Here is a 26,874-nt window from a genome sequence, read left to right on the forward strand (position 1 = left end):
GTAAGCAGTAGATATGACTTAGTTCTCATTTATACTTACCTTGATTACTTAAGTGAGCTTATTTACAGTGTTATCTTGAAGCAGTCAACTATTCTTGCAGTAGCTTCTCAGTATAGCTGCTGAGTGGCGGCCCGTTCAATGAGCTGTGCAACAAATACCAATTTACTAAGTTATCATGAATTTGAAATGGCTAAGTTTTTATGGATATTTAATGGATATTTAATAGATATTTAATGGATGGATTCCATCTTATCCTGTGATAACCCCTCAGAAATCTTAGAAAGAATCATCTTATCCGAGGAACAGTTTAAAAGCTATAAAGTGTTAGGATATTTCAATGGGGTGGTTTTTGATTGGTCCATGAATGATGGAGTATACACTGTCTTCATGTCACCTGAGGATTACCAGCTTTTCGTCAACAACAAAAAGGGTAAAATATAAAAACAAACAATTCATATTCCATTCTCATCACACTGATGTTACAACAGCACAATCTGAAATGACTGATTACAATTATTGGAGTTTTTCTTCAAAGGAATCAACATTTAGGGTTATACCATTTTTTAGGATCCGTAGAAGATGATGGTCTGGCGACTGATACGATAACCTTGACTTTGAGTGGAGAAGAATTTGACGAGTACAAGACAAGAGGGTACTTTAAAGCAATAAAATACAGATGGACCGAACAGAATGGGGTCTACCAAGTCTACATTCCACAGTCTTCTTACGATATGTTGAGGCAAAACATGGAATCTGCAGGTTTATGATTTATAATATTAAGCTCCGTTAACTCTCGGCATCAGTCTCATTTTATATTTAACCAAATATTTTCTGTTAATAATAGCAACAATTATTGTTCTGTTCCATCTAACACTATAATAAACTTTCAGACATTCTAGAAAGCTTAGAAAGCATTGTCTTAACTGAAGAACAGTTCAACAGTTACAAAGTGTTAGGGTATTTTGATGGAGTGGTTTATGAGTGGTCCTTAGCTGATGGAGTATACACTGTTTTTATGTCACCTGAAAATTACCAACTGTTCGTCAAAAACAAAGAGGGTAATTAAAAACGGAATACAATAAATATTTCACGCTCGTTCATGAGATTAAACGGTTTACATCAGCACGATTTAAAGTAACCACAATCTCTCTTGATCAGTGAAACTGTTTTTCAAAGGACATAAATACAAGTTCTGCTTCTTTTCAGGATCAGCTGTTGAAGAAGGTGACACAACCATCTTAACTCTTAGCGAGGAAGAATTTGAAGAATATAAGAGGAGAGGATACTTTAAAAGTATCAGATACACGTGGACTGAACAAAATGGAGTCTACACAGTTTACATCTTACAGTCTTCTTACAACATGTTAATGCAAAACATGGAAACTACAGGTGTGGAGTTATAATTATTTTACTGTTATTTCAAGATTGAATTTAATTACATGAACATTAAATTTGACCTCAAGGGATGAACATTTTTGGATGGTGTTCATCTTACACCGTCCCACCTCTCAGAACGTTTGGAAAGCATCGTCTTAACTGAAGAACAGTTCAACAGTTACAAAGTGTTGGGGTATTTTGAAGGAGTGGTTTATGAGTGGTCCTTAGCTGATGGAGTATACACTGTTTTCATGTCACCTGAGAATAACCAACTGTTCGTCGACAACAAAGAGGGTATTTGAAAAATAATAAAAATTCACATCTTACGACAGCAAAATTTGATTACAATCATGTTTCTTGATTCAAGTGACTTATTTTTGAAGGACTTTCTAACTTTAAATGTAGGTACTGTCACTGTTTCAGGATCTGTAAAAGATGATGGTCTGACATCCAATACAAAAACGTTAACTCTTACCAAGAAACAATTTGATGACTACAAGACTGGAGGGTACTTCAGAGGAGTTAAATACACATGGACCGAACAAAATGGATTCTACATTGTCTACATTTCACAGTCATCTTACAACATGTTCATGCAAAACATGGAAAATACAGGTTCCCGCCAATCTAGATAATTAAGTTTGTATTGATGAGACTGTGCATCGCTTATGGCATGAGTCATACATCAACCTTTTGACATTTTAATTGGTTACCAAATTATAATTTGTCTCTCTCGATCTCTCTCGATAGTTTCGTGCTAGTTAACATTTTAAAAAGGTACTGATACCATAATAATTTCTCAGAAAATCTGAAAAGCATTTTCTTAACTGAGAGAGAGTTCAACAGTTACAAAGTGTTGGGATATTTTGATGGAGTGGTTTATGAGTGGTCCTTAGCTGATGGAGTATACACTGTTTTTATGTCACCTGAGAATTACCAGCTCTTCGTCAAAAACAAAGAGGGTAATTAAAAACGGAACACAATAAATATTTCACGCTCATTCATGAGATTAAACGGTTTACATCGGCACGATTTAAAATAATCACAATCTCTCTTGATCAGTGAAACTGTTTTCCAAAGGACATAAATATCAGTTCTTTTCAGGATCTGTTGAAGATGGTGACACAACCATCTTAACTCTTAGCGAGGAAGAATTTGAAGAATATAAGAGGAGAGGATACTTTAGAAGTATCAGATACACGTGGACTGAACAAAATGGAGTCTACACAGTTTACATCTTACAGTCTTCTTACAACATGTTAATGCAAAACATGGAAACTACAGGTGTGCAGTTATAATTATTTTACTGTTATTTTTAAGATTGAAATTAATTACAAGAAAATTAAATTGGACCTCAAGGGATGAACATTTTTGGATGGTGTTCATCTTACACCGTCCCACCTCTCAGAACGTTTGGAAAGCATCGTCTTAACTGAAGAACAGTTCAACAGTTACAAAGTGTTGGGGTATTTTGAAGGAGTGGTTTATGAGTGGTCCTTAGCTGATGGAGTATACACTGTTTTCATGTCACCTGAGGATTACCAACTGTTCGTCAAAAACAAAGAGGGTATTTGAAGAATAATACAAATTCACATCTTACGACAGCAAAATTTGATTACAATCATGTTTCTTGATTCAAGTGACTTGTTTTTGAAGAACTTTCTGACTTTAAATGTAGGCACTGTTTCAGGATCTGTAAAAGATGATGGTCTGACATCCAATACAAAAACCTTAACTCTGACTAAGGAAGAATTTAATGACTACAAGACTGGAGGGTACTTCAGAGGAATAAAATACACGTGGACCGAACAAAATGGAGTCTATATCATCTATATATCACAGTCTTCTTACAAAGAGTTCATGCAAAATATGGAAAATACAGGTTTAACTTTGACTGAGAAATGAATTATTTGAACGTGAAACCTAAACTGGATCTGTAAACACCTGTATATTAACTTAAACTCCAAAAAACAGAAAAAGAAGAGGAGTTTGTTCTAACCGAGGAACAGTTCAACAGCTACAGTGACAGAGGTTATTTTGAGGGTGTGGTGTACGAATGGAGCCAGGAGGATGGGGTGTATATCATGACCATGTCCGCTTTGAACAGGCAGCTATTGGATAGAAACCGTGGAGCTGACAAACAATATAGTAACTAAACTTCTTGTTTTATGGTTTAAAGTTTAGGTGTTTATTGACCACATACTCTGTTTAGGCGGTCGGAGAAGCTGTCTTGAGAGTCGAGGTAAAATCGTGGCCATTTTTTTACGAGGGTTTAATTTTCTGAAAGATTGTAGTAAGATTTATTGGATGTTTCCTAAATAAATATTCATCTTTATTGACACAATATAGTTTACTGAAGGCTGGCAAATTCTTATAAATTAAATACTTTAAACGACTATTGCGACTTCAAGTCCGACATTGAATATTTTAAATTATTTCGGTTAAATACCTCTTCAAAAGTCCTTCTTCGACATAAACAACCTGGGTGGTGTATTATTTGTGCCTGGCAAGTTATACGTTTAAGAGCGATATCTTGAATGGTCGTAAAGGATTGGCGAAGGAGTTTCAAGTATATGTGATCGACCACAAAATGGCCTTTGAAAATTGCGCATTAATGCTAAATGCTAACCTTCGACTAGCGATGATTCTTTTCTTCTTTGTTTACATAATACATGTAAGAAATTTAAAAATGCGCTATCCAGTTATTGTACCAGCTCAAAATATTCAGTCTAATGACAATGCTTATAAAACAAAAAATGTAACAGTAATTCATAGATTTTAAATTATACAGAAGTAATGATTTCAGGAGAAGAAGACGAAATGAAAGAAGACTCAAAAAACACCGCTATCCTCACTCTAACCAAGGAAGAGTACAAAGAGTACGAGACACGAGGTTATTTCGAAGGTGTGAAGTACAGATGGAGTGAGAAGGGTGGAATGTACACACTGTACATTCCTCGCGCATACTATGAGGATCTTATGAGGAAGATAGGGTCTTATGGTATGTTGTGTAAATGGCTTATGTAGTATTTTTCGTAGGGGTTGTGGTTGCAAGCAACACAGTAAGATAGGACATATAAGGACATTATCTTGGTGAAATTCTTTATTTTACTATGTTGATTGGTATAATATGGTGGTTTACCAGTTACCACATTAATGTTTTCTATGGCATGATTGTTTAATAGCGTATAATGGATTACGTAATTTGACCGACTGCTTTTCTTTCAGAAGAAGCTGAGGTGGTGAAGCAAGTGGTTCGCAAGACAGGTGGCATGATGTTTGTAGTGACACAAACAAAGGTTTGCGAAGGGACCAAGGAGACTCCTTTATCACATTTGATCGACGTGCAAAATTAAAATTCTAGATTCCATTTTTCAAATAAGACGACTTTGTGATCATGTCAAAATTGATCCTTACCAATATCAAATTAGATAGAATGCCTAGTTAACAATACCCGAATAGAATTTATTTTCTATCAATATGCAAGTAAATAATATTTACTAGAGGGTAGTCCTGGAGGGGTTTTGTAAACACTACAAACGGTTATTTACACGAGAGGTTGCTATTTCAGAAGCTTTGAAATAAAACGTGCTAACCTTCTTCAGAAAGTAATGCTCGGTGAAGAGAACGTTGAAATAGCAGGGGGTATCTACAGTACACTTCAGTACCTGACACCACTCAAGTCAGACAACGTGTCCCTAGTGAGGACTGATGGTGGGGTGGTGAGCAAGGGGGTGAAGTTAGAGCTGCAGACCTCTCCTATTGCTTCAGCTCTGGTTATCAAGATGAGGATCAGTAGGGTTACTGAGGATGTGGCAGGTAAATAGGAATAGTTGATGGTTATTTAGTTTATAAATTGGTTCATTATATCACATATCACTATCATATTATCTTATTATGCAACAGAAGACAATTGGTTGTTTTGTTTTGAAACCCCACGGTGGAGGTTGGCGTGTGCCGCAATTTATTAATCAATGGTTATTACATAAATGAAATTATAGAAGTCACACTAAAATATAATAATGTAAAATAAAATATATTAAAATAAATGCCCTACTAAAAGTACTATATAACTAACGGTCTGCAAAACTGGTTGAAGTCGCAATTTGTAAACATGCTAATTACTATTTAATAATAATAGATAAAAAGTTTTGCGCGGCAGATGTAAATTCGGCATTGCATGATGGCAGTGAAATTAAAATGATATGTTGTTGATAAAAGATCATGGTCATTTGTCGCGAGTGATCTTTCTTTACGCGTTGTCGCTTACTAACTCGGTGTTGTAAGAAGAATATTTGAAAATTAAAGCTTTCAGTTAAAGTCTGCTGAATTCTTTTCCAAAATTATTCCAGTGCAAACTCATGTTTTATCTAGGATATGATAACTTTTTAATTTCAGTCAATTTTAATTTCTGTTATTGGAAAAATCAATAAACTATATCATTGGAATATATTCTTAGTATCGCATTATGGTGATTATGGCATGATCACTTTTTTAATCTTCGGCTTCCTCCAAAAAAAACGCCAAAAAAAGATGAACAAATTTGGATTTTTGAATGCCTTCGATCGTTTATTTAAATGTCCGTTCATAATTATGTCCATTAATTTTAATATCCGGTCAAATAAGGTCCGATAAGGTACCCAAGACAGTTCACCTTACGTCCTCGCACTTCCTAGCAAAAGCCTCTTACACGTACACGTACACGTACACGGAAACGTACACGTACACGTTTTACAAAATGTTCGCAAATTTTTTAAATTTCGTCGCCCAATCGAGCAAATCACAAGCCTATACGAAACTCGGAAAGCTTAGGTTTATCTTCAACACCTGGGTTCCCATGCTGTTTCACATGCCGTGTTCCGTAAACACCTGTCAATAGAATTCCAAGGCAAGCATCCAATCACAAAATACAAAATCCCATTCACCCAATCACAGCTTTTAGATGTGAAACCCTAAGTCTGAAGTTCCATATTCACCTTAGAGTTAGCAAATTTAAAGTTAGTAGATGTTGACATGTAAGTTGTGAACTGCTTTAATATTATAACTTTAAAAACATAGGACTGTCTAGTACGTCTGGATTGAAATACTTAGATAGTTCTTTCAAGGTGTTTTTAATATTTTATAGGTTTTGTTGACATGTGCAGAGCTTCTTTAAAAGCTCTAAACTTTATGACACGAAGTCAATTTATATGACAGCCAAAACAATATTTTTAGAGCCACTTACCACTATCCTATTAATATTATTTTATAATTATCCTTTGAAAACTGTCCAAGCCTCAAATCAACTGTATATACCACGTTAGTCGTCATGTAAACACAACACCAGCCCACACTCAAGACGGACAAATTTGGTTGGAATGTGTGACTATTATATGTGAGTATTTGTACCATAGTCTGATTCTTTCTAGAATCTGGCTCCCAACTTTTTGAAGTTCCTCTAACCTTCAACCGACGCCATTACAATCAACACTGTTTTGGATATTGCACGAAAGCATGCAGAAGCTGGCTGCTGGTGTTGACTATTTAATAAGATGGAAAATTACCGCGAAACCTCAGCTAGACGAGAAGTTATAAAACATTTTTCATCATTTATTTTCTGGGCTGGTGCCATACTCATGTTCGTAAATCGAAAACTATATGTATAATTCTGACATTTAATGTATAATTCTGACATTTAATGGTGCCGTAGTCATTTCCATAAATATTATGTATACAATTCTTGACGAATAATAGTTCCACATTCTTTCAGGAGAATACGAAGCTAGATACACGCACGAAACGGAGTCTGAAATTCAAATATTCTCGAACAAGATTGTAATCAGTTTATAATGAACAAACAAGGATACATCAACTTTACCATAAATATACTCACCTGTTATTTGATAAACATGCTTTCTTATCTGTGACCGTTTGATTTTTGATTAATGTTTTTGAAAGTTGATTTTTGGTACGGGATTCAATTTGTATAATTTAGTCTAGAATTAAGAATTGTGATCAGCAATTCAGTATTTATAATGAACTGCAGTAAGCTTGCACGGGTAATTGAACTTAAAGTTGAATTATGGTTTTTCTATTTCTGTTTTTGTAAAAGCTGTTTTGTAAAAAGTAAATGTATGAAACAGAAAACCTGACTTTTATTTTTAAATTCCTCCTTCCTTTTGATTAAAATCATTGCCAAATTACTGTTTACAATTTTATAAATCATCATTTAAAGAAGTTTGCATCGCCCGTCTAGCTGATAGTAGCTGCCCATCCTTTCTTTTCTCCTAGAAAGTTAATTGAAAAATTGCATCTCCATATTAGCATATTGCGGAAAAGCAACATGCAATTTGCAAAACACCTCCTTTTCAATAAAAATCAGACGCGGATTAAATCGAATAACCGGATTACGGCTTCCAGAGAAGGAGTTATCAAACAGACAGGTCAGACTAAACAGTAAACATGTATTCAGAGGCAGTTGCCGTATGAGGAAGAGCTATACTGAGTGGTCAATGTAATGTGTAAATGGTATAAACCATGTAGGAATATGTTGTAATGTAGTGTCGTTAATCAACTATGCATTATTTCATTCAAAGCTGCACCGTAAGCATGTCATTCGATTGATGGTGCTACATTAATTTGATTTTTTTTAATTTTGTGATCAAGTTCATGTTTATAATGATAAACATATAATGATTGATGCACCAATGTCATTATGGTTTAACCGCCGTGTTTTGGTTTAGCAGAAATAGATTTAAATAATGTTTTACTCACTCCAGAGTCCAGCTGCAGTCTGCAGGTAGTGTTGAGTTTCGCTAATATTTTCCTAACCTTCATTAATCAATAATCATGTTGTTGCCTTATTGTAGATATTTGGATCTTGTGTAAATGTAATTTAAATACATTGATGTAAAATTTATTTGAATTTCGAAATAAAATGTAAAAATATAACGTACTTTAAAAATAAGTAATAATTAAAGTAGCTCTTATTTCTTATAAAACCATAGCACAAACCAACACTTAGTTGTCACCTATCGTCCACTTTTAAAACACCGCGTACATAGACCGTTGTTGAAATAACTGATTTGTTTGGCATATTTTACCCGGCCAAGTTTCCGGCAAAATATCACCAAAATAAACTTAAAATACTGACCTATATAACAACCATCATTAGTCCATAAAAAATAGAAAGCAAAAATCAGGACAGGAAGACATGTGTGAAGTTGTAATTGGAAGAAAGTACTTCCAAAAATTTTTCATTATTTAGAATGTTGTCCGGTATGGTGGGAGCGGGCTCCATGGCAGTCAGAAAGAGTAAATCCTCCTCGCCTGATCATCTGAACAAGCTTGTGGCCGGAACTCTCAAAGATGAAGTGAAGAAGCGGGAGAGAAAAAGAAGGAAGGAGATGGAGAAGTTGAAGAAGATGAATGAGAAGAAGGAGAAGAAGGAGAAGAAGGAGAAGAAGGAGAAGAAGGAGAAGAAGGAGAAGAAGGAGAAGAAGGAGAAGAAGGAGAAGAAGGAGAAGAAGGAGAAGAGGAAAGAAATGTGCTCAGATGACAGAAGATTTGTGTTTAGTGCAACAAGTCCCGTGGAGATGAGAGTTCCCTTCTCTCCAGTTATGAGGTAATATGCAGATTTTAATTTAGGTCAAGGAAACAAGATTAAAAGTTTAGAGATTTGCAGGTTAAGAACATACTCTTGTGTTGTTATAGTACATAATTGGACTAATGAGTAGCCAATGAAGTTGATCGTGTTTTTCAGTGCTATAGGTTCAGTAGACACCAGATTTTCAGTGGACACTCCGATTCCACTTTAAACCTTGATTCTAGTAAAGCCCGTAACATTTAACGGGATGCGGGAGAAAAAGAATGCGGAAGAAAACTTTATTTTCTGCACTCTATGGCAGGAATTTAGAGGGCATCCAAAATACTTAAATAGCTGAATGCTAATCAATGACAATGGGATTTATTGCATTTATAGTACAACTAGATACTAGGTATCCAACTTGCGCACTGCATTTAGTACCACAAGATATTATCAATGTTACAGGTAGCAAACTTTCATGTCGTAGTCATAATCTATAATGAGAGTATTACAGCTCTATATATTTTTGGTCAAACTTTCATATTGTAGACACAATCCATAATGAGCGTAATTGACATCTATCTATTTAGAGCTCTACGACAACATATTTTAGAGGGAATTTGAAATCACTGACTGTCAATCAATGACAACTGGAATTAATAATATGGACAAATCCGGAAATAACACGTACACGCACGTCGTACGTCGTACGGACACCAGTACAATAGTATTTTAGGATTCTTTCATATTGCAGAGTAGCCTAGTACTTATAATTTAAGTATTTGATCAGTTCTATATATTTCGAAATTTGACGCGAGCTTTTCGTCAGAGAAACTTTACAAAGGTTCCCCTCGCCTAGAAAAGATGTATGAACGTTCCATTCAGTCGCAGTTAAATCATTGTGCGTTCAAGCTCGAGCGGACAGTTAAAGTCTGAAGATATACGGTTCACTGGAGCTGCACCATCACTGTCTTAATCTAACAGCACGGGTGCAAATTTCCATAACTATTGTTCAGTGAGATACGTGATAGTGCAAGGATTTTAATGCACAATTTAGCGATGAAAAGTTCTAGTCACATTGCACAATTAGGTAGAGTCTGTTATCAACAATGTGATCTCCCGCTGGTCAGCACCCTTGGGCTGTTAATGATTTTACAAAAATCTAGCACTATGGTGTTGAAAGATTTCGATAAAGCTGCAGTGCTATTTTTTGCATCATAAGTTATTTTGGCCTCCAGCAATGACTGTTCAGTTCGGTTATCTATTTGTTAAGCTGTAATGAACCAATGGTGGATGATCTAAAATTTAGCACGGAATAAAATAAAAATGTTTTGGTAATAAAGCTGAAGTATTTTAGCCGTCAAAAGCTATTCACAACAGCCATTTAACCGTCCACTCTGCACTGTCTACTGTGTAACAGAATAACATACTAAAGCTTCACTTCCGAAATGTTAACCTAATTTATCAGAATCGACTCTTGTTGACTTGTGACTGGAGAAGGGTTATTTTTGTCAAAGCTTTAACCCTGTTTGCGTTGTTTCTCAACATTCTCCATTCTGTCAACTCGACAGTTTTTAATTGCCGGTAGAGAAAGCCCAAACATATTGTTGTCATTGGTCCCCAGATATACCTACATCACCTACCCGTGAACTAATTCTACGTGAACACAAGCAACTTTCTGAGGTTTAACATTAAAATCCAAATTAGATTAGCGGGTTTGCTCCGACACAAGCCATATGTGACCAGTTTGGCGTTCCGTCAACAATTATATGAAATTAAAGTTTCGAAATTCTCCGCTAATGCACGTGCTAATTTTATTATGTTAACTCCGATAATTCCTTCAGCGGTACTACCCACCATTTCCCAATCTGTGCTAGTTTGTTGTGCAAGCCGAATTTTTGAAGCACTTTTAGGGTATTCGCTTCGAAGTATCTTAAATTTTTACATCAAACTCTGCCTAACAAGGTTAATCTATGTGTTGACATTCTCCACTTCACCTGTCACTTCACATTTCCACTCTAATATATTTATATACTGCGAGGTTTCTTTACACATTGTATAGGAACCCAGGCTTACGTCTGAGATTATAACCTATTGACATAAAATCTGCCCTGTGCGCTGCAGTTCGACCTAGTCACGTTGAGATCGAGACTTTAGATCCGTCAACTAAATACTGTACAGTACACGCGTGAGGGGGAGGAGGGTGGACTGTGATAAAGTAGGAATTTAGTGCAGGCTTGCTGGCATTTCTTGTTTTGTAACTGCATTTGTATCGTGTTGACGGTGAATTTCAACTGTGAAGCATGTAGTCAGTCACGCACAGCTTTGAGGTTGTCACGTTTGCTGCGCCTCCGCATTTCTTGAAGGGTTTTCTGGTTTCTCGTGAGAATCTCACGAGAAACCAGAAAATCCTTCAAGAGATAATTTGGAAATTAATTAGTGTGACCATGTGGTGATGATTTTGCAGTTGTCAATGTCTTGCTCACTAATTAGTCTTGCTTGTTAAGTACTTATAAGTGCTGAAAGTAAGGTTGTTCGAGTGTGAAAATCGGGCGTAGCAATCACCGATTCACATTGTGCAGTGATTTCATTTGTTTAGTAGTTTCCGTCAGTATTAGAAAATCTTAAAACTGATAACAGAGGTGTTGAAGCCAAGGTATTGAAAGTAGATAGAAAAGGAGAGGGTACATGCCATTCCTTTCATCACGGCTTTTTATGTTGATGTAGGAAGGACAAACCAAACCCGTATTTGCTGTCCGATCAGTCGATAACATAAAAGCAAATATCGTATGCCGTAATTCATTTCAAATCCTTTCAGTTTGGTGGCATTCTTTTTCGTTCTGTAAACGATAAATTCCATTGTTCCGCGAAGCTTTTAATGATGCAGTATTTTCCGATGCATGTTAAAATATTTTTAGGATTTATGCCGTATTTTTTTAAAATGATGCTGCAAGATAGTTTGCGGAGGCAACTATAGTGGTGTTATAATTGGTCTAAATTGAATAGAAGTAGCATACTTGAAAATTCATAGACATCGATCATGATTTGAACCTTTTTTAATCTGCATTCTATAGGGACGGTTTCTTTGTAAAGATTTTTTGTTCTATTCGAAAAAATATACCTTTCTTGTAATTTTTGAGAAATGCTTGGTTGGCTTGCTGTTCGATGGTAAGATTAACAATTTCATATTTTGTAAAATAGTGCTGAGAAGCACATTATCATTCAAAAGACAAAGTTAAATTAGTTTTTCATTCCAGTTAGATTGAAGTGCCAAAATAGACATCACAGCTAATTTTTGGCAATTTCTTAGGCGCAGAATTATTCAATTGTGCATTTAATTTGTGTAATTTGTTTCATGGAATTAACGTGGTTCACGGATTTAAGTTAATGACGCTTCTGCATGAATTTGGTCAAGTCATAGTACAAAAGCTTTCTTAGACCCGTACCGGAAAATAAAATTCAATTAGGTAGTTTCAGTCGAATCACCGGCATGGGTAACTTGGCTTTATACTTCATTTTTACCGTAACCCGCGATGTTAGTTTTATAAATAATCCCGTATGGTTGAACCTCCATTACATTATCCACTTTTATTTTGTGATGACTTCGTAGTCCGTCCATCAATAAATGATAGATTGATAAATTTTACAAAGATTAGGGCTCTTAAAATCATAATATCCATCATTAACTTCAGGACCATGGCTATGCAGAAGTTAACGTTTTCCCTGACGGCGTTTGATCCCACTCCCAGCGAGTGCAGCTTGGCTTTTGACGAGAAGACATGTGTCGTGGAGAGCACATCCAATGCTAACATATCCGTCGAGGATTATAAGTAGGTACTGGGTGTTAGGAGTTAGGTTTGAAATGATAATACACAAATTGGGCGTTTTTGCTTTTAAAAATACCTGAAATTCGGATAAAAACCGCGGTGGGGGGGGGGGGGGGGGGGGCGGGGGGGGGGGGGGGTTAGGGGTAGCGGGGGCGGTCGTTTCGCCACTGGTTAGGTGTTAGTTGTTAGGTTTAACTATAAGGTGTTAGTGTTGTTAACAGTACTTAAGTTGTTTAATGAACTTAATACTATAACAATAGTTGAACTTGAATTAATTTCCGGATGAGATTTATTTAACTCAAAGATTAAATTATCATATACGAAAGGCAATCTTTCACCTTGGCCAAGCAGAGCACATTTTAGGCATAATATTCATGAACATAACAAGAAGAACTTGTAAATGTATCTTAACTGAATTGTAATTAACTTCTCTTCAGGACTACTCCAGAAGGTAAACCGAGCGAAATCTACCTAAAAGTAACTCCAGACCCAATCGCTTTTGTGATGAAGTTCATTGAGGGCAAGATGATGATAGAATTCAAGGGAAGCTGGTCTGCCTTCCAAGTGGTAAGTCTCTCTAATAACCAATATTTGTAGGTTAATAACCTACTGACGTCAAATCAACTTTCGTGTTCATTCATGGCCGTGCGCTAACGTTAAACTAAATTCCTACATTCTGCACTGCAGAGGACATAACTTTTAACAGTACTTCCAATATGGCCGAGTAGCAGTGAAGACTGTGTATATTCGGACCGTGTATTCAAACACCGACTAGAATGCAGTCCCGAAATACATTGCATGCACGTATCTAGCGTGTCTTCCTATACAGTAGATGTCATAAAAGTGAGCTTGGTTGACCCAGTCCGTGTTTTTGTGGAACGTACAAGTCATTACTAGGCCCTACGTTGCAGTACAGCGTTTTTTGGGTTTAGCTAGTGCTACTCAGTATAAAGTGTTAAATATAACAGTGAGCCTGTTAAACCCAAATAAAATAGAATAGTCAGACTGTACTTCTGTCTTCACCTTTCATGAAATTTCTTATGAAAAGTTGATAGTTAGTAAAATCACATTTATCTTGAAATTTCCAACAAATATCATCCATGAAAGTTGATACAATTGCGAAATTGACTGTCCTAAAATCAGGAATGCCTAGCGAAAGTTAACAAAGTAACCGAGGTCCTCCAAAGTGACGAGATTCAGGTACTGATAGCAAAAAGCCCTACGAAATTGAAAGTGTGAATTTTTCATTCTTGTAATATCTTACCAACTTTTCAAGGAATGCAGTGGTCAGCCCGGACATCTAGAATACAGCATATGGCCTAGCATTTACAGATGATACATAAATATATATAGAATGTGCAAGAATGCATTCAGCAAATATTAGAAGCTTTAAATGTGCATATTGAGGTGTATTGTGCCCAACAAGCTCATTTCAAAAACCTGTGCTTGTGACACATCAGCACCTTATATTTTGATACGATAGCCGTCGATCCCCTTCAACATATTACTAAAATAATGAATTTGTACCCTGTACTATTTAGCCTAATAGTTAAATCCTTGTTAACATTTATAGAGATAACCTGCGCTTGTATCCAGTGATAGCACTTATTTATTTTGGAAGGATAGCCGTCTACAATAGCATATTCTCATATTATATTCTCATATTACAACCTGGACTAGGATGAATCTGTACCTTGTACCTGGTTATAACCTGGAATCTTTACCTTGTACTTGGATTTTCACTTCAACTTTAAACTGTTGTTAACAATTAGAGCAATATTGCTTCAATAACTTGAATAATGAATATGTGCTTGTAACCAACTGTGCAGCACCTTATACTCTTATATCTTAGCTGCCGCAACCTGCTTCTTAATAGCATTTTTTACTCGAAAACAGGAAACCAGAGCACAAGTTGAACAAGTACCTGAGGTACCTGAGGTACTTGCGGTACCTGAGGTCCCTGAGGTACCTGAGGTACCTGAGGTCCCCCAAAGCGACGAGAGTCAGGTAGTAAGAAATGTTAAGCATATGGGACCGCATGGTATATACCTATATAATATACTAATATATATAGGACCGCATGCCAATTTTTCCGTCCATATACGTTTACAAGAATTCAAGAATTAAGTAAACAAAGACTGCTCGCATTTTCTTATTTGGAATGAGAAACGTGGCATTGTGCATCCAGAACCTTTATTTTAGAGGTAACTGGTTAATGTGCATAATGTGGTAATGTGCACAACAAGGCACGAGCCTGTGATTGTATCATGCATCAGCGTCTATACCACGTGTAACATGTAATATAAGCAGTTTCAAGTTTGCATGAATTATTCCCATTCCAGTTACGGTCTGGTGGTGACTAGTGTTACATTTTATTGATATTTTCTTAACTGTCATTAAACAGTGGCATTGCTTCATCCAATATACTCTGGTTTCATGACATTGTAATTAATTGCTCTTTCAATAAAATTCCTGATTTTTACAAGTGATCATGTGATAGATCATCTGACGGTGTGATACTGTAGAACATTCCACAGCTCTAACCGGTGAGATTGCGCCACAACTGACAAAAAAAATCATTTGAATTTAAAAATATAAAGTGCCAGAATCTAGCAAAAGCACCTCATTATTAGTGCTTGTATCCAGCAATGGCACTTCATAACCGATGCTATAATCTGTATATAGCATAAGCAGTAAGCAGCCTATATTTTGATAGCATATTATTTGAATAGATTTGTAACATAAAATTCATTTAAGTACCAACAAATATGAAAAATATTTGGAAATTGACTGCCATGAAATCAGGATCACGTTGGACTAAAAGTGATTAAAGTTCCTGAGGTTGCGCAAGTTGAGGTTGATCAAGTTGAGGTTGCTCAAGTTGAGGTTACCCAAGTTGAGGTTACCCAAGTTGAAGAGAGTCAGGTACGAAAGTATAAATTATTTAGGACTGCATGAACGCATGGTGTACCTAGTACCCAGTACCCACTTTAACTCACTTACTTCTTCTTGGAAAGCTCTACTACTCTACTACTACTACTACTTGTAATTTGTATACTGAAAAGTTTTCTTGGCCGGAGTGCTGGGTAGTGGGTATTCTCTAATTTGGCATCCTTGCCACATAACTAAACCATCTGACTCTACCTTCTCTTCAAATATATCTACTGGAGCGATACCACACTTTTTGACTTAAAATAGTTGACTTAAAATAGTTCCACAATTTACACTTCTTATTGCATACCAGACTTCAGACATGATTAACACAGCCGCCTTGCAGATCCACTAGCCTTGCAATGCCATATTTGTTGCTTTGGTTCCTTTAATGTGTTCAGAAGGAATTTAGTAAACCAGGGTAGCTAAAATCTCAGTCTAGTAGCATCTAGAATTAGCAGCGTGGCACCCAGCAATTAGAAGCTGTACAGTGGTGACTGCATAGTGACACTAGGGTAGTGTGATGTGCCCAACAAGCCCGTTTCAACAAGCCGCGCTTGTACCCAGCAAAAGCTACCTATATTTTTATATGATGATGCCGTTTCAGCCTGCTTGCAATCTCTTTACTTGAATGGAATGCCTGAAATATTGTTGACATTTAGAGCGGTTAAGAATAAAGAGAGAAACAATTAATTCGACACTCTTATATCTGGTATATTCTTAATATGTCATTTCAATATTAAAACATAATACTTCTTATATCAAATATGACATTGATTTAATTGAGCTATCAAAACCAGGCACAAACTCAAGTCCAAGAAGTAGTCCAAGAAGTGGTGGAAACTGAAGTCGTCACCACTAGTTGACTCCGGCTTTTCCTACAATATCTGCTTCAAAGTTCATTTCATCGAAGATGACGTTGATGCTCATGATATTAGGTAGATATTTAACAAAATTTAGATTATAAGTTACAATGTAGATGTATTATTAGCAGTGCAATTAGAAGTGATTCGAACCGTTATCAATATCATAATGCTGGCAAAATATTCACGATTAACCTTCACAGGATGCGCTGGGATCTGAAAGAGTTCACGGAGCCCGAGGGAGCTAACTACACTATTGTTTACCAAGCTACGCAGGCTGACGGTGGAAGAGAGTTCGTCATCGCTTACTTCCATCCGGTAGGCAATAAGGAGTTTAGAGTTGAGATCTATATTATGATAAGGAGCATGTGTCAGCAAATGGTGGAGAAGAATCATTGACATTGATTATTTTACCATTTCCGCCATTTCCTGATCCGGACTCCATAATCCATTCATTGTAAATATTTTTCCAGAGCGGCAAAATATGGTGTATTTCTTTTGAATTTCTATACATTCGCGCTGAGGTTGACATCTCCATCCGTGCCAGGTTTTAAAAGGACAACGTTCTTATAACTCTTATAACATGTTAATATTCGGGGCACATGATGTCAGATATTGGACGTTAAACACAGAAAATTCCGAGATGGGGTAATTCATTCACGATACCCTATATAACACACAGGTAACCGGGGAGCTGTTCCTGTTACGTGGTATTGTCAAGGACGACAAGGTCACAATCCTCAACACAGACAAGTTCGACCAGGAGCATCTTAAGCTTTATATAACATTCTACATCAAGGATCCAGAACTCCAGGTCAAGATTTTTGAGTAAGTTGTAATTTGTAGATTATTTGAGATTCAATGTTTCGTCTTCCGCTCCCTGAGTGGGTCAATCATCATAGATTACTCAGGACAAAATGATTTTCTCCACTCACTGTAAAACAAAATACATCGTGTATTGTCAAGATGTCTTTTGTTTTACAGCGAGTCGAGACTCTCATTTCGTCCCCAGTAATCTATCATACTTGAGATTCCTTGATAATATCATAATACCCGCGATAATGTAATATGTTAATAATTAATATGCTGTATTAACTAATAACAGCAATAATTATTATTATGTTTAGACTTTAAAATTCTAATAATTCTGTATCTCAATCTGCGATCCCAAGGGAAGCTACTCTTGCAAGGTAAAGACACTTTTCAACGTTATAATGAGGCACTTTTGAACGTTATAATGTGGCACTTTTCAACATTATAATGTAACTACATCATATTCATGTTCTCAAATTATTTGTTACATATTAGTGTTGAAAGTATTACATTATTATATTATATTAATTATCAGTGTATACTAAAGTTCTAAATAAGACACAACACGGCAACACCGTTATATTATCTTTCTCTAAGAAAACAAAATCGATCAACCTACATTTTTCGCCAGGCTGAGTGGTCTATAAAATACAACAATTTGTGTCAATAATATTATCAAGAAACGCATTTCAATCACATTAGTCGCGCTTTGTCAATAGGAACAGAATTGACTGAAGTCTTCCTGGCATCTGAAAACTATGAATACTATAAATACCAAGGAGTTATAGGCAATTCCATCAAATATACCTCTCATCACACGGCGGAGTATTCTCTTATATCGACTACGCTCCACCCTACCTGTCAGTGCTTCACCAATATTAATACCTTACTCGGGATTATTATAACCGGGATAAAGTGGTGGGTTTTGGAAGATTCCGCCATCTTTTTCCCGGTCAGAAATTTTACCAGTCATAAAAAAACCCGCCGACTCAGATTATGGGGTTCCAAGGGGGTGGTGATCATCATAGTTTACCTGAAGTCTCATATGTGCTAGAGAAGACTTTTGAAGCAGTGGATGGAGGGCTGTAACTTTATTGGCGGTTGCTACCATAATTTCGTTATAAAAATCACAATTTGGTTATAGAAATCAGATTTCAGTGTGGACCGTGATTCTCACTTTTCTTGCCCATGAAGTGAGTAAACTGTGCCACTATTTCATGGTCCACGGTGGATTGATTACTGGAGCAGTTGAATATGCAAAGCCAAGACGTTCCCCAATACCAAGCGGTGGGCAGGAAATTAAGCTCCGGCTGACTTTCAGAGCAGTAGCCCCATTAGCGGACAAAATGAAAGTCTTGTTAAGACAACAATACAACTTCGAATTTGACGGTCAGCAGCAGGGGGATATCAATAATGATAATGGAGGGGACATTAGCGATAATGAGAATGAGAATACGCTTTAATGAAGATTTGACTTATTATTGCTATAGATTTATTTTCCTTTAAATACTAGACGTGTCTTTTTTTCTATTTATGAGTAATATCAGTAACTGTAAATTGAAATAACTTCTTTAACAAGTAACAAAAACAGAAATTTCGGTTGAAAATTTGTTGACCTCTGAAAAAAAACTTGAAAGGTCGGCCACCGGTAAATACATGACCGGGATAATTTGGCGGGTTTTGGGAAAGTCCGCCATATTTTTCCCGGTTATTAATTTTCCCAGTCATAAATTAACCCGCTATAATATTCCCGAGTAAGGTATGTTAATATTGATATATATATTGGTAATACAACATTAATAACACCAATATAATATAATGATAGCGCAATAATTGTAAGTTTTTACGTTCAGGGAAATCGAGGCCAACCCAACATGGACGATAATGATCCTCTACAAATACGGAGTATTCGCCGAGGCTGTTGACCTGGCATCAATGGTTACGCATATCTCAGCAGAAGACGCAGATAATAGTAAGCGTTTTAAAACTTTTCTCGAATATTCTTGTCTTGAAAGAAATGAACGTGTAAATTACTTATATGAGTAAATTATATAATTTGTGAATCATGATGATGAAGTATGCGCTGCCAGTGCCTGCATAATATCCCATCATCCCGACACTAACTCGATCCCTTTTAGAACCAGTCGAAAGCAAAGATAAGGAAGATGATGAACATGTCAGAAAGGCCAGGGAAGCCCAGAAGAAAGCAGAGGAGAAGGGAAAGAAAGGAACTGGGCCACCAGAGGACGGAAAACCATGGAGTTGCGGTTAGTGATTTAGATTATATCAGAAATATTCGATTCACTGTTCCCTGGTATATTTATTCAGGATGTTACAGGAGAATTAATTTAATGTAGTTTGAGGAGTCCTCACTCTCCTCACGTCCAACAATGGCGTTTCTCTTGTCGCTAATTTGAAGATAATTTGTTGCTGATTTACCTACGAGTACCAACGTCACTCTTGTTAAGTTTCGTCAAGTCTTGACATTGTCTAGCGTCTGTCTACCCTACAAGTTAAACAGTTAATGAGATAAAATATTGTTAATAGTTTTTCTGGACGGCATGTCTCATGTACAGTTTTCCTTACGCAGGTAAAGTAAAATGGGAGCTCCCCAAGGAGGAAAAGAAGTTCAGAGATGTTGGAAAATTAAAGATCCCAGACTTTGGAGCTAAGGAAGAGGAAAAGAGCACTAAGGATGTCGGCAAGCTCAAGTGGGACGGGGTAAGCTAATTACTTAATTAGCTAATAAGCTAATTAGCTATATCTTTTCTTTCTCACAATATCTGTAAACTGTTGTAAGAGGCTGCAATTGTGCTATCTGTCCGCGATGTAATTTATATACACGGACACCTTTAAGGTATGTACCTTCTAACAATTGATGCGAAAATAAACATTTTCTTATATAATTTTCCAAAATATACGAACGTAGCGGAAACTGTGTCAGTCTGAGTCGGTAGTAAAGTGATATACTGAAGTTGTCTTTATCACAAAAATGTTAGAATCTGCCATAAGTTGGATGTCCGATAACATACAAAAATCACAAGCTTAACGCATGATGTCATTGCAGTTTAGCGCTGAGGAGCCTAAAGAAGTCGTTAAAGAAAAGCCTAAAGTTGGTAAACTAAACCTGGGAGCTTTCGGAGGCGCACCAGCGGAAGCCAAAGCACCAGTGAAAAGATCGTGGAAGAAGAAGGAAAAGACAGCTGAGGAGAACGGCGCAAAATAAAGTTTGCGAAGCAAACTGGTTAAATTCTAAAATTTTCGAGTTAAATGGCATCTATTCTTCAAGTTTTATGATGATAATTCGTACCAAATTTTGGAGTGGTCCGCTGTTTATTAGTCTCATGATTGAAATACTGATAGTTGGATAATATCCGGTTGAAAGAGACAAGCCAGACAAGGACAAATGAAACAGGAAGTTAGGAATGTAAGCAAATTTTCGGCGTCAACGCCATCTTCAGGCTCAAATCAAATTTGCCTACATTCCCAACTTCCTGTTTCATTTGTCCTTGTCTCTTTCAACCGGATATTATCCAACAGCCAACTAATAATAATTCGTACCCTAAGGCCTAAGATAACCAACTATATATCAAATTCGTACCCTAAGGCGCCTAAGATAACCAACTATATATCAACTTTTATTACCATGACCAGTAATGCGATAAATATTCTCAGAGGTACGATGAGTAACATCATTGATGTATCAAAGAAAGAGATGTCAGGGAGAGAGGCCGGCATAATATGTATAGTTTATGTATAGTAATCAGAATGGCGACCCTTCTTTTGCTATAAACTGGGAAAATATATATCTTCGCTGCGACTTCGCTGCGACTGTGTATGACTGACTGTTATTCAAATGATGCTCATTTTATATAAATGGTTTGTTAGAGTAAATGTTGATTTTCAGTTATAAGGGAACTTACGTGTTGTTTCATGAACTTATATTCGTCATGTTTGATCTTATAACACAGTGTTTCAATGTGAATAACCTAAGAATCGTTTCCTTTATCCGACTCCATATTTAAAGGTCCAAAGGAACGATTAAAGCGAATTAATGAATGGGTTGTCCAAATTAGGATTGGTAGAATGAACCCTCAAATGAAAACCAAATCGATTTAGTAACCTTAGCCTTGATGGCCCATTATCACGTATGATCACCACGTTGAATGCAAATCCTCAAACCCAGTACCAAAATCTTGAAACCAAAACCACTTTTGAGATATAACTCCACTGAGTATTCTACTTTCTGATCGTGTACCTGATTATTAATAATAACACATGATGTAATGACACAATAGCACCTGAAACAGAAGGCGCATTTTGACATGCCTTGCGCAGAGGGGAGGGACGTTGATCACTAAACGGTACCCTCCATGTGACAAGGTCCACAAAATCCCTCAAGCTCCAATCAGAACTCTTCTCACCCCTCCACGGACCAATCACAAGCCGGTAATCCGCCCACGTGCAACTTCAGGGGCACAAACAGGAGCTAGATAGAATAGCAGTTAGAGCTCCATTGGGGCGCACCTGGTTGGATCCTCATCCCACCAACGCTTACACGATCCTAATCCTGGACAGCTCATTTATCATATCAGAATCCTGTCACGTTCTAGAACAAGTGTTGTGCAAATTTAAATGTTACAACGTCTGCCATTAGTCGATCTATTGTTCCCAACAGTCCAATGAAATTTAAATTTTGCCGTATAGTGTTCCTTTTCTTTGCCTAAATGTTAAGCAATGTTATAAACAATGTGATAAACTTTTGTTTCTGACTTGTTTATTAAGTTTTCACTTGAGGGTTCCATAGTCTTCCACAGAAGTTTGTAAAAGAAGAGTCTAGAAGAAAACGACTAGCTCGATAATAATAGGATATAACTGGCTATAAATAAAACATGTTTTACTAGGCTATTTAATTTATTGGAGCATTATAGTGACCTACCTATGTCCTATAATAGTTTGTTATCGAATTCGCTATATTATTTGCTTACCCAGTTATTTACCTAAGTCACCGACTGATGTTGACATATTGCATTGTAAATTTTAAAACTGTAAGAGTAAGTTATCTTCAAGATTGTGCCTTGCGATTATTAATTAAATTTAAAGTATTTGCCGACTCATATGCTGCAGAATTTCAAAATAATGTACATTTCAATAACTTAATCAATAACTTAAATCAATCCTTTCTTTTCAGTAACATATAATATAATGCCGATTCTCAGACTTTACCAAGCACTGAGTATCAGTAAATACTTATATAATTTTACGTGACCACAATATTTAACAAGGTAACACTATTTAAGGCAGTAAAACTAGTTACTAGCGGGCTGCCATTAATGGAGACTTGTGGTCCATGGCCTCATTAAATGTATTGGCCTGGAGGGGGTTATTCAAACTTTTAAAAACATATAAGTGATACGAAATATTTAGTAAGCAGGAGCTTTCAAAATACGTCTGTAAATCGTCTTCAGTAAATATATTGGCTCTGTTACATCTCTTCCTGTTAATACAAAACTCTGTAACATTAAGAACTGTTGAAAATAAGATATATTTGCTCATTAAAAAAGTAAATACCTTAACTTTTTATTGGTACAATAGACGTTATGTAAGTTCGCAGAACAGAGAGAGAGAAGTTGGCACTTGTGTGCTAAACGCAGGTTAATGAAGACAGGTTAAGCCTGTCTACACTTCACATGGGCGTGATATTGTGGCGTGATATTGTGGTGTGATATCGTGGTGTGATCTATCTCATGATTTACGTAAGTGTGATAACATTGCTGAGTGTAAGGCAAAGCTAAAGCCTTCCAATGATTACAGGCTACATTCCCAGTTATAGCAAGCAAAACAGCTTGTTTTCCATTGAAGATATAATACCTATGTCTCATTTCATGCCATTAATATTTGAAGTAGAAGTAACCTGCTAGACACTAATCGGATACTAAAACAATTCACTCCGAAGTTTAAATCTGTACGCTTAAGGTTCAACTTTCTGAAACATTTGTATATGAGATTTTAATACCTAAAACATAATATTACCACGTTTTTTATAATTACTTTCTGTTGAACACTAAACATGGTTTGGGTATAATAATTATACCTCAGCCGAAAATACTGGCTCTTTAAAATATTCTTATTAAGAACCAAATATAAGTATGAATCGATTTGGTAAATACCAATTTTAAGGGATTTTAAGTGTGACTCTTAGAAATTAAGGGTGACACTTAATAGAAAATTCCGTGAATAACATTTGTAGAGTTGCCACTTAAACTCCTTTTTAAGTGTAACCTCATACTTAAACTGCTGTTAAAGTATGACCTAAAGGTTGGTAAATAATAGCTCAAAATGACAATAGAATTATGCTAAAAGCTCGAAATTTATAAGTTATCTTTATTACGCTGTGTGCCATTGCTCGTCGGCATCATTGGCACACTGTTACAGTTTGGTTGCGGCTCCTTACTTGCAACTTGTAATTTCTAAATAACTGCAATTTCTAAATAACTGCAATTTCTAAATAACTGCTGCAATCACCAATAACCGAACACCTGTGCTTTCAGTAAGTTCAGCATCATGTGACATTAAGTACTGCCATGGCCTGGTGATCACTAACAACGTGGCTGCATTTCAATATTTTAAAACTTGGACAATGTCCAAGAACGCGTCAGGTCCACAATCCACCTACAGGTCAGCAGGGTGTGACCATGTTGCAGTTTTAACTCCAAGTAAACAGTTACAGCTCTGATAATGGCTTTTAGAATTACGATCGGTTGCTGTTTCTGGGAGAGAAACAGTGAAGGAAGGGGAAGTTTTAACCTTGGATAAAATTATAGAGAGCTTATAGAAAGGTATTGTGATCAACTTTTTTTAAATCGAATACTTTATAATTTCCATTAGTTGCATTTCGTTGTTACTCGAAATCCGTTCGACCAGTTGTGGACCTTCTCACGAATGTTCAAAATAAGTGGCCACGGCCCACTGACAGTAGGCACTTTAACAATTACTCGATAAACACAACCAATTCTATATTGTACATTGTAACCTCTAATATTCTGATTTTTAGATATACTGCTCGGAAGTCTTAATCACAGACTATTAAAAATAAAGTAGCAGTTATTTATTATTTTTAGCTTTCATAGAACTCTAAGATCAGGAGATGCTATAAACTCTATATATAATATAATATATGATATGTAGGCAGAATGTTGGTTGATGTAATTAAGTAACAGCATCGCTAGTACCTCTCCATTATGGGATACTAAAGAAGGTCTCAAAGTAAAAACCTGTGAAATGTCAGTTATTCTCTGATATCATAAGCTACTATTTTTTCCATAAAGACACCTTTATTGTATACATTAGAATTAGACAGAATGTCACCTAAAGTAAGTAAGTAGAATTAGAAAATATCATAAATATTACTATGGTCTATGGTGATGTGGTGCAATACGTTAGATAACTATTACTATGATGTATTAATTGTGAAACTGACGCATTTTAAATGCGTCAGTTAGAGTTCAATTTGCCTTAAAAGCTGGTTAAAATTAAAATTTGTCTAAAAGTTCCGAATTCCACAAGATATTAATAATCTGAGATACCAATATAATAGAATTAAGACGGGATAAAGGATTTCTTAAACTGTCAGATTTAATAATAATAGAATAATTTTGTTAAATATGAGCATTCTTTAAAGGGCCAAAATTAATACATTTTCCCTTATAATATAAATTATAATCCTTCCCTGCTTTTCTATGAGTATTGAGCAAAGAATATGGACATTGCCTAATTGCAGGGCCGAATATGTTTTCAAAACATACTTTGCTAATTTGTATATTCATTTATTGCTCGTTTAATTTGTTTTTATGCTTAATTTATGATAACTTGTATCTGAGATTCTGAAATTGAATTTATTTTGTTGATTAAGATAATATAGAATTTTATTACAGCAAATATAGCACCTGGTACGCAGAAATAAAAAGCAAAATACAATCTATTCAGAAAAGTATAGACTAAAGTTAACACCCAACCATTGAATTCAAGGCTCTCCATAACTGATTAAAACCAGAACATTGTACGTTACTACAGCAACGATCTGATTTACGATTTGAAATCAAATGAAGATTAAATCATTTCTGTACTGTACAGTGTACTACTGCTACTAACTGTACTACTACTGTACTACTGCTACTAACTGTACTACTACTGTACTACTGCTACTAACTGTACTACTACTACTAACTGTACTACTACTGTACTACTACTACTAACTGTACTACTACTGTACTACTACTGCTACTAACTGTACTACTGCTACTAACTGTACTACTGCTACTAACTGTACTACCACTGTCTATTGCTACTACAATACTACTACAGTACTACTACTACTGTACTATTACTACTGTACTACTACTACAAACTGTACTACTACATTATAATGTTGTGATTGCATAATTTATTGTAAATATATTATATTTCAGTATTACCGTATGTACCGATGGGAATATTTACGCGATGGGTAAGCGGGTAATATCCTGTTCAAACCCAGGATACATAACATGAAGACTTTGTTGTAACTTTGTATGAAAAGCATTAATACATAATTTGGTGCTTCAATGTGTGGTTAATGTAGATGGTTATAATTTTCGACACAAAAAGCCAGCCGCTGCCCAGTTCTATTTATATTAAATTAATTAAGGTCGTCAACGTAAAAATGATTAAAACATGGACATCTTTATTTGGTAATCATGCCCATACAAATGGTCCCAACATTCATTGCAAGCTACATTATTTTTTCTCATAAAGTTGATTAAAAGTCCTAATATGATTCCGAAAAATGAGATCATTGCTCATCAAACATTGACACCTTTATTTGGTAATCATACCTATACAAATGGTCCCAACGATTATTGCAAGCTACTTTATCTTTTACCACATCAAGTTGATTAAAAGTCCTTTAATATGATTAATGATTTCAAAAAATTAGATCATTGCTCAAAATAGAAAACAAATTGATCCGAAGCCTACTTATAAAAGTACCTCCTGTCTCCCCATCTCAGTTAATATGCTTTCTTATTCAATAGTAAATGATAGGGAAGCAGTGTTAGATTGGCGCCTTAGATTTAGATTTTAGACTAACTGTACTACTACTGTACTACTACTACTAACTGTACTACTACTGTACTACTGCTACTAACTGTACTACTAACTGTACTACTACTCTACTACTGCTACTAACTGTACTACTACTGTACTACTGCTACTAACTGTACTACTGCTACTAACTGTACTACTACTGTACTACTGCTACTAACTGTACTACTACTGTACTACTACTGCTACTAACTGTACTACTGCTACTAACTGTACTACTACTGTACTACTGCTACTAACTGTACTACTACTGTACTACTGCTACTAACTGTACTACTGCTACTAACTGTACTACTACTGTACTACTACTACTAACTGTACTACTACAGTACTACTACTACTACTAACTGTACTACTA

General features: G+C 35.9%; 3 protein-coding genes across 3 annotated transcripts in view; all 3 read left to right on the forward strand.

The window, feature by feature from the left end:
* The window catches only part of LOC134818419 (kynurenine 3-monooxygenase-like), a 927,626-nt gene that overhangs the window by 392,775 nt on the left and 507,977 nt on the right, over window positions 1-26,874 (forward strand). The gene's annotated exons all lie outside the window — the stretch shown is intronic.
* On the forward strand, window positions 8,637-16,565 carry LOC134818746 (uncharacterized). The gene is made up of 5 exons (XM_063828392.1): window positions 8,637-8,980; window positions 12,634-12,771; window positions 13,206-13,335; window positions 15,574-15,693; window positions 16,500-16,565. Exons 1-5 carry the CDS (start codon window positions 8,637-8,639, stop codon window positions 16,563-16,565), a joined length of 798 nt encoding a protein of 265 aa, XP_063684462.1.
* LOC134817918 (uncharacterized) lies at window positions 13,249-20,607 on the forward strand. The gene is made up of 8 exons (XM_063827286.1): window positions 13,249-13,335; window positions 16,500-16,637; window positions 16,766-16,880; window positions 17,245-17,390; window positions 19,229-19,347; window positions 19,514-19,642; window positions 19,966-20,096; window positions 20,443-20,607. The coding sequence occupies exons 3-8, from the start codon at window positions 16,767-16,769 to the stop codon at window positions 20,599-20,601; spliced, it is 798 nt and encodes a 265-aa protein (XP_063683356.1). The 5' UTR covers window positions 13,249-13,335; window positions 16,500-16,637; window position 16,766; the 3' UTR covers window positions 20,602-20,607.

Source organism: Bolinopsis microptera, chromosome 7, assembly GCF_026151205.1.
Source record: "Bolinopsis microptera isolate Bmic1 chromosome 7, MBARI_Bmic_1.0, whole genome shotgun sequence".
Taxonomy (NCBI): domain Eukaryota; kingdom Metazoa; phylum Ctenophora; class Tentaculata; order Lobata; family Bolinopsidae; genus Bolinopsis; species Bolinopsis microptera.

Excerpts from the sequence above, each read along its gene's own strand:
- LOC134818746 (XM_063828392.1), top strand. The coding sequence starts at position 8,637 with ATGGTGGGAGCGGGCTCCATGGCAGTCAGAAAGAGTAAATCCTCCTCG. Across the intron at positions 13,336-15,573 it reads GCTGGTCTGCCTTCCAAGTG|GATCACGTTGGACTAAAAGT; the intron begins GTAAGTCTCTCT and ends CCATGAAATCAG. Across the intron at positions 15,694-16,499 it reads CCCAAGTTGAAGAGAGTCAG|GCACAAACTCAAGTCCAAGA; the intron begins GTACGAAAGTAT and ends TATCAAAACCAG.
- LOC134817918 (XM_063827286.1), top strand. The coding sequence starts at position 16,767 with ATGCGCTGGGATCTGAAAGAGTTCACGGAGCCCGAGGGAGCTAACTAC. Across the intron at positions 17,391-19,228 it reads CTCCAGGTCAAGATTTTTGA|GGAAATCGAGGCCAACCCAA; the intron begins GTAAGTTGTAAT and ends TTTTACGTTCAG. Across the intron at positions 19,643-19,965 it reads CGGAAAACCATGGAGTTGCG|GTAAAGTAAAATGGGAGCTC; the intron begins GTTAGTGATTTA and ends TTCCTTACGCAG.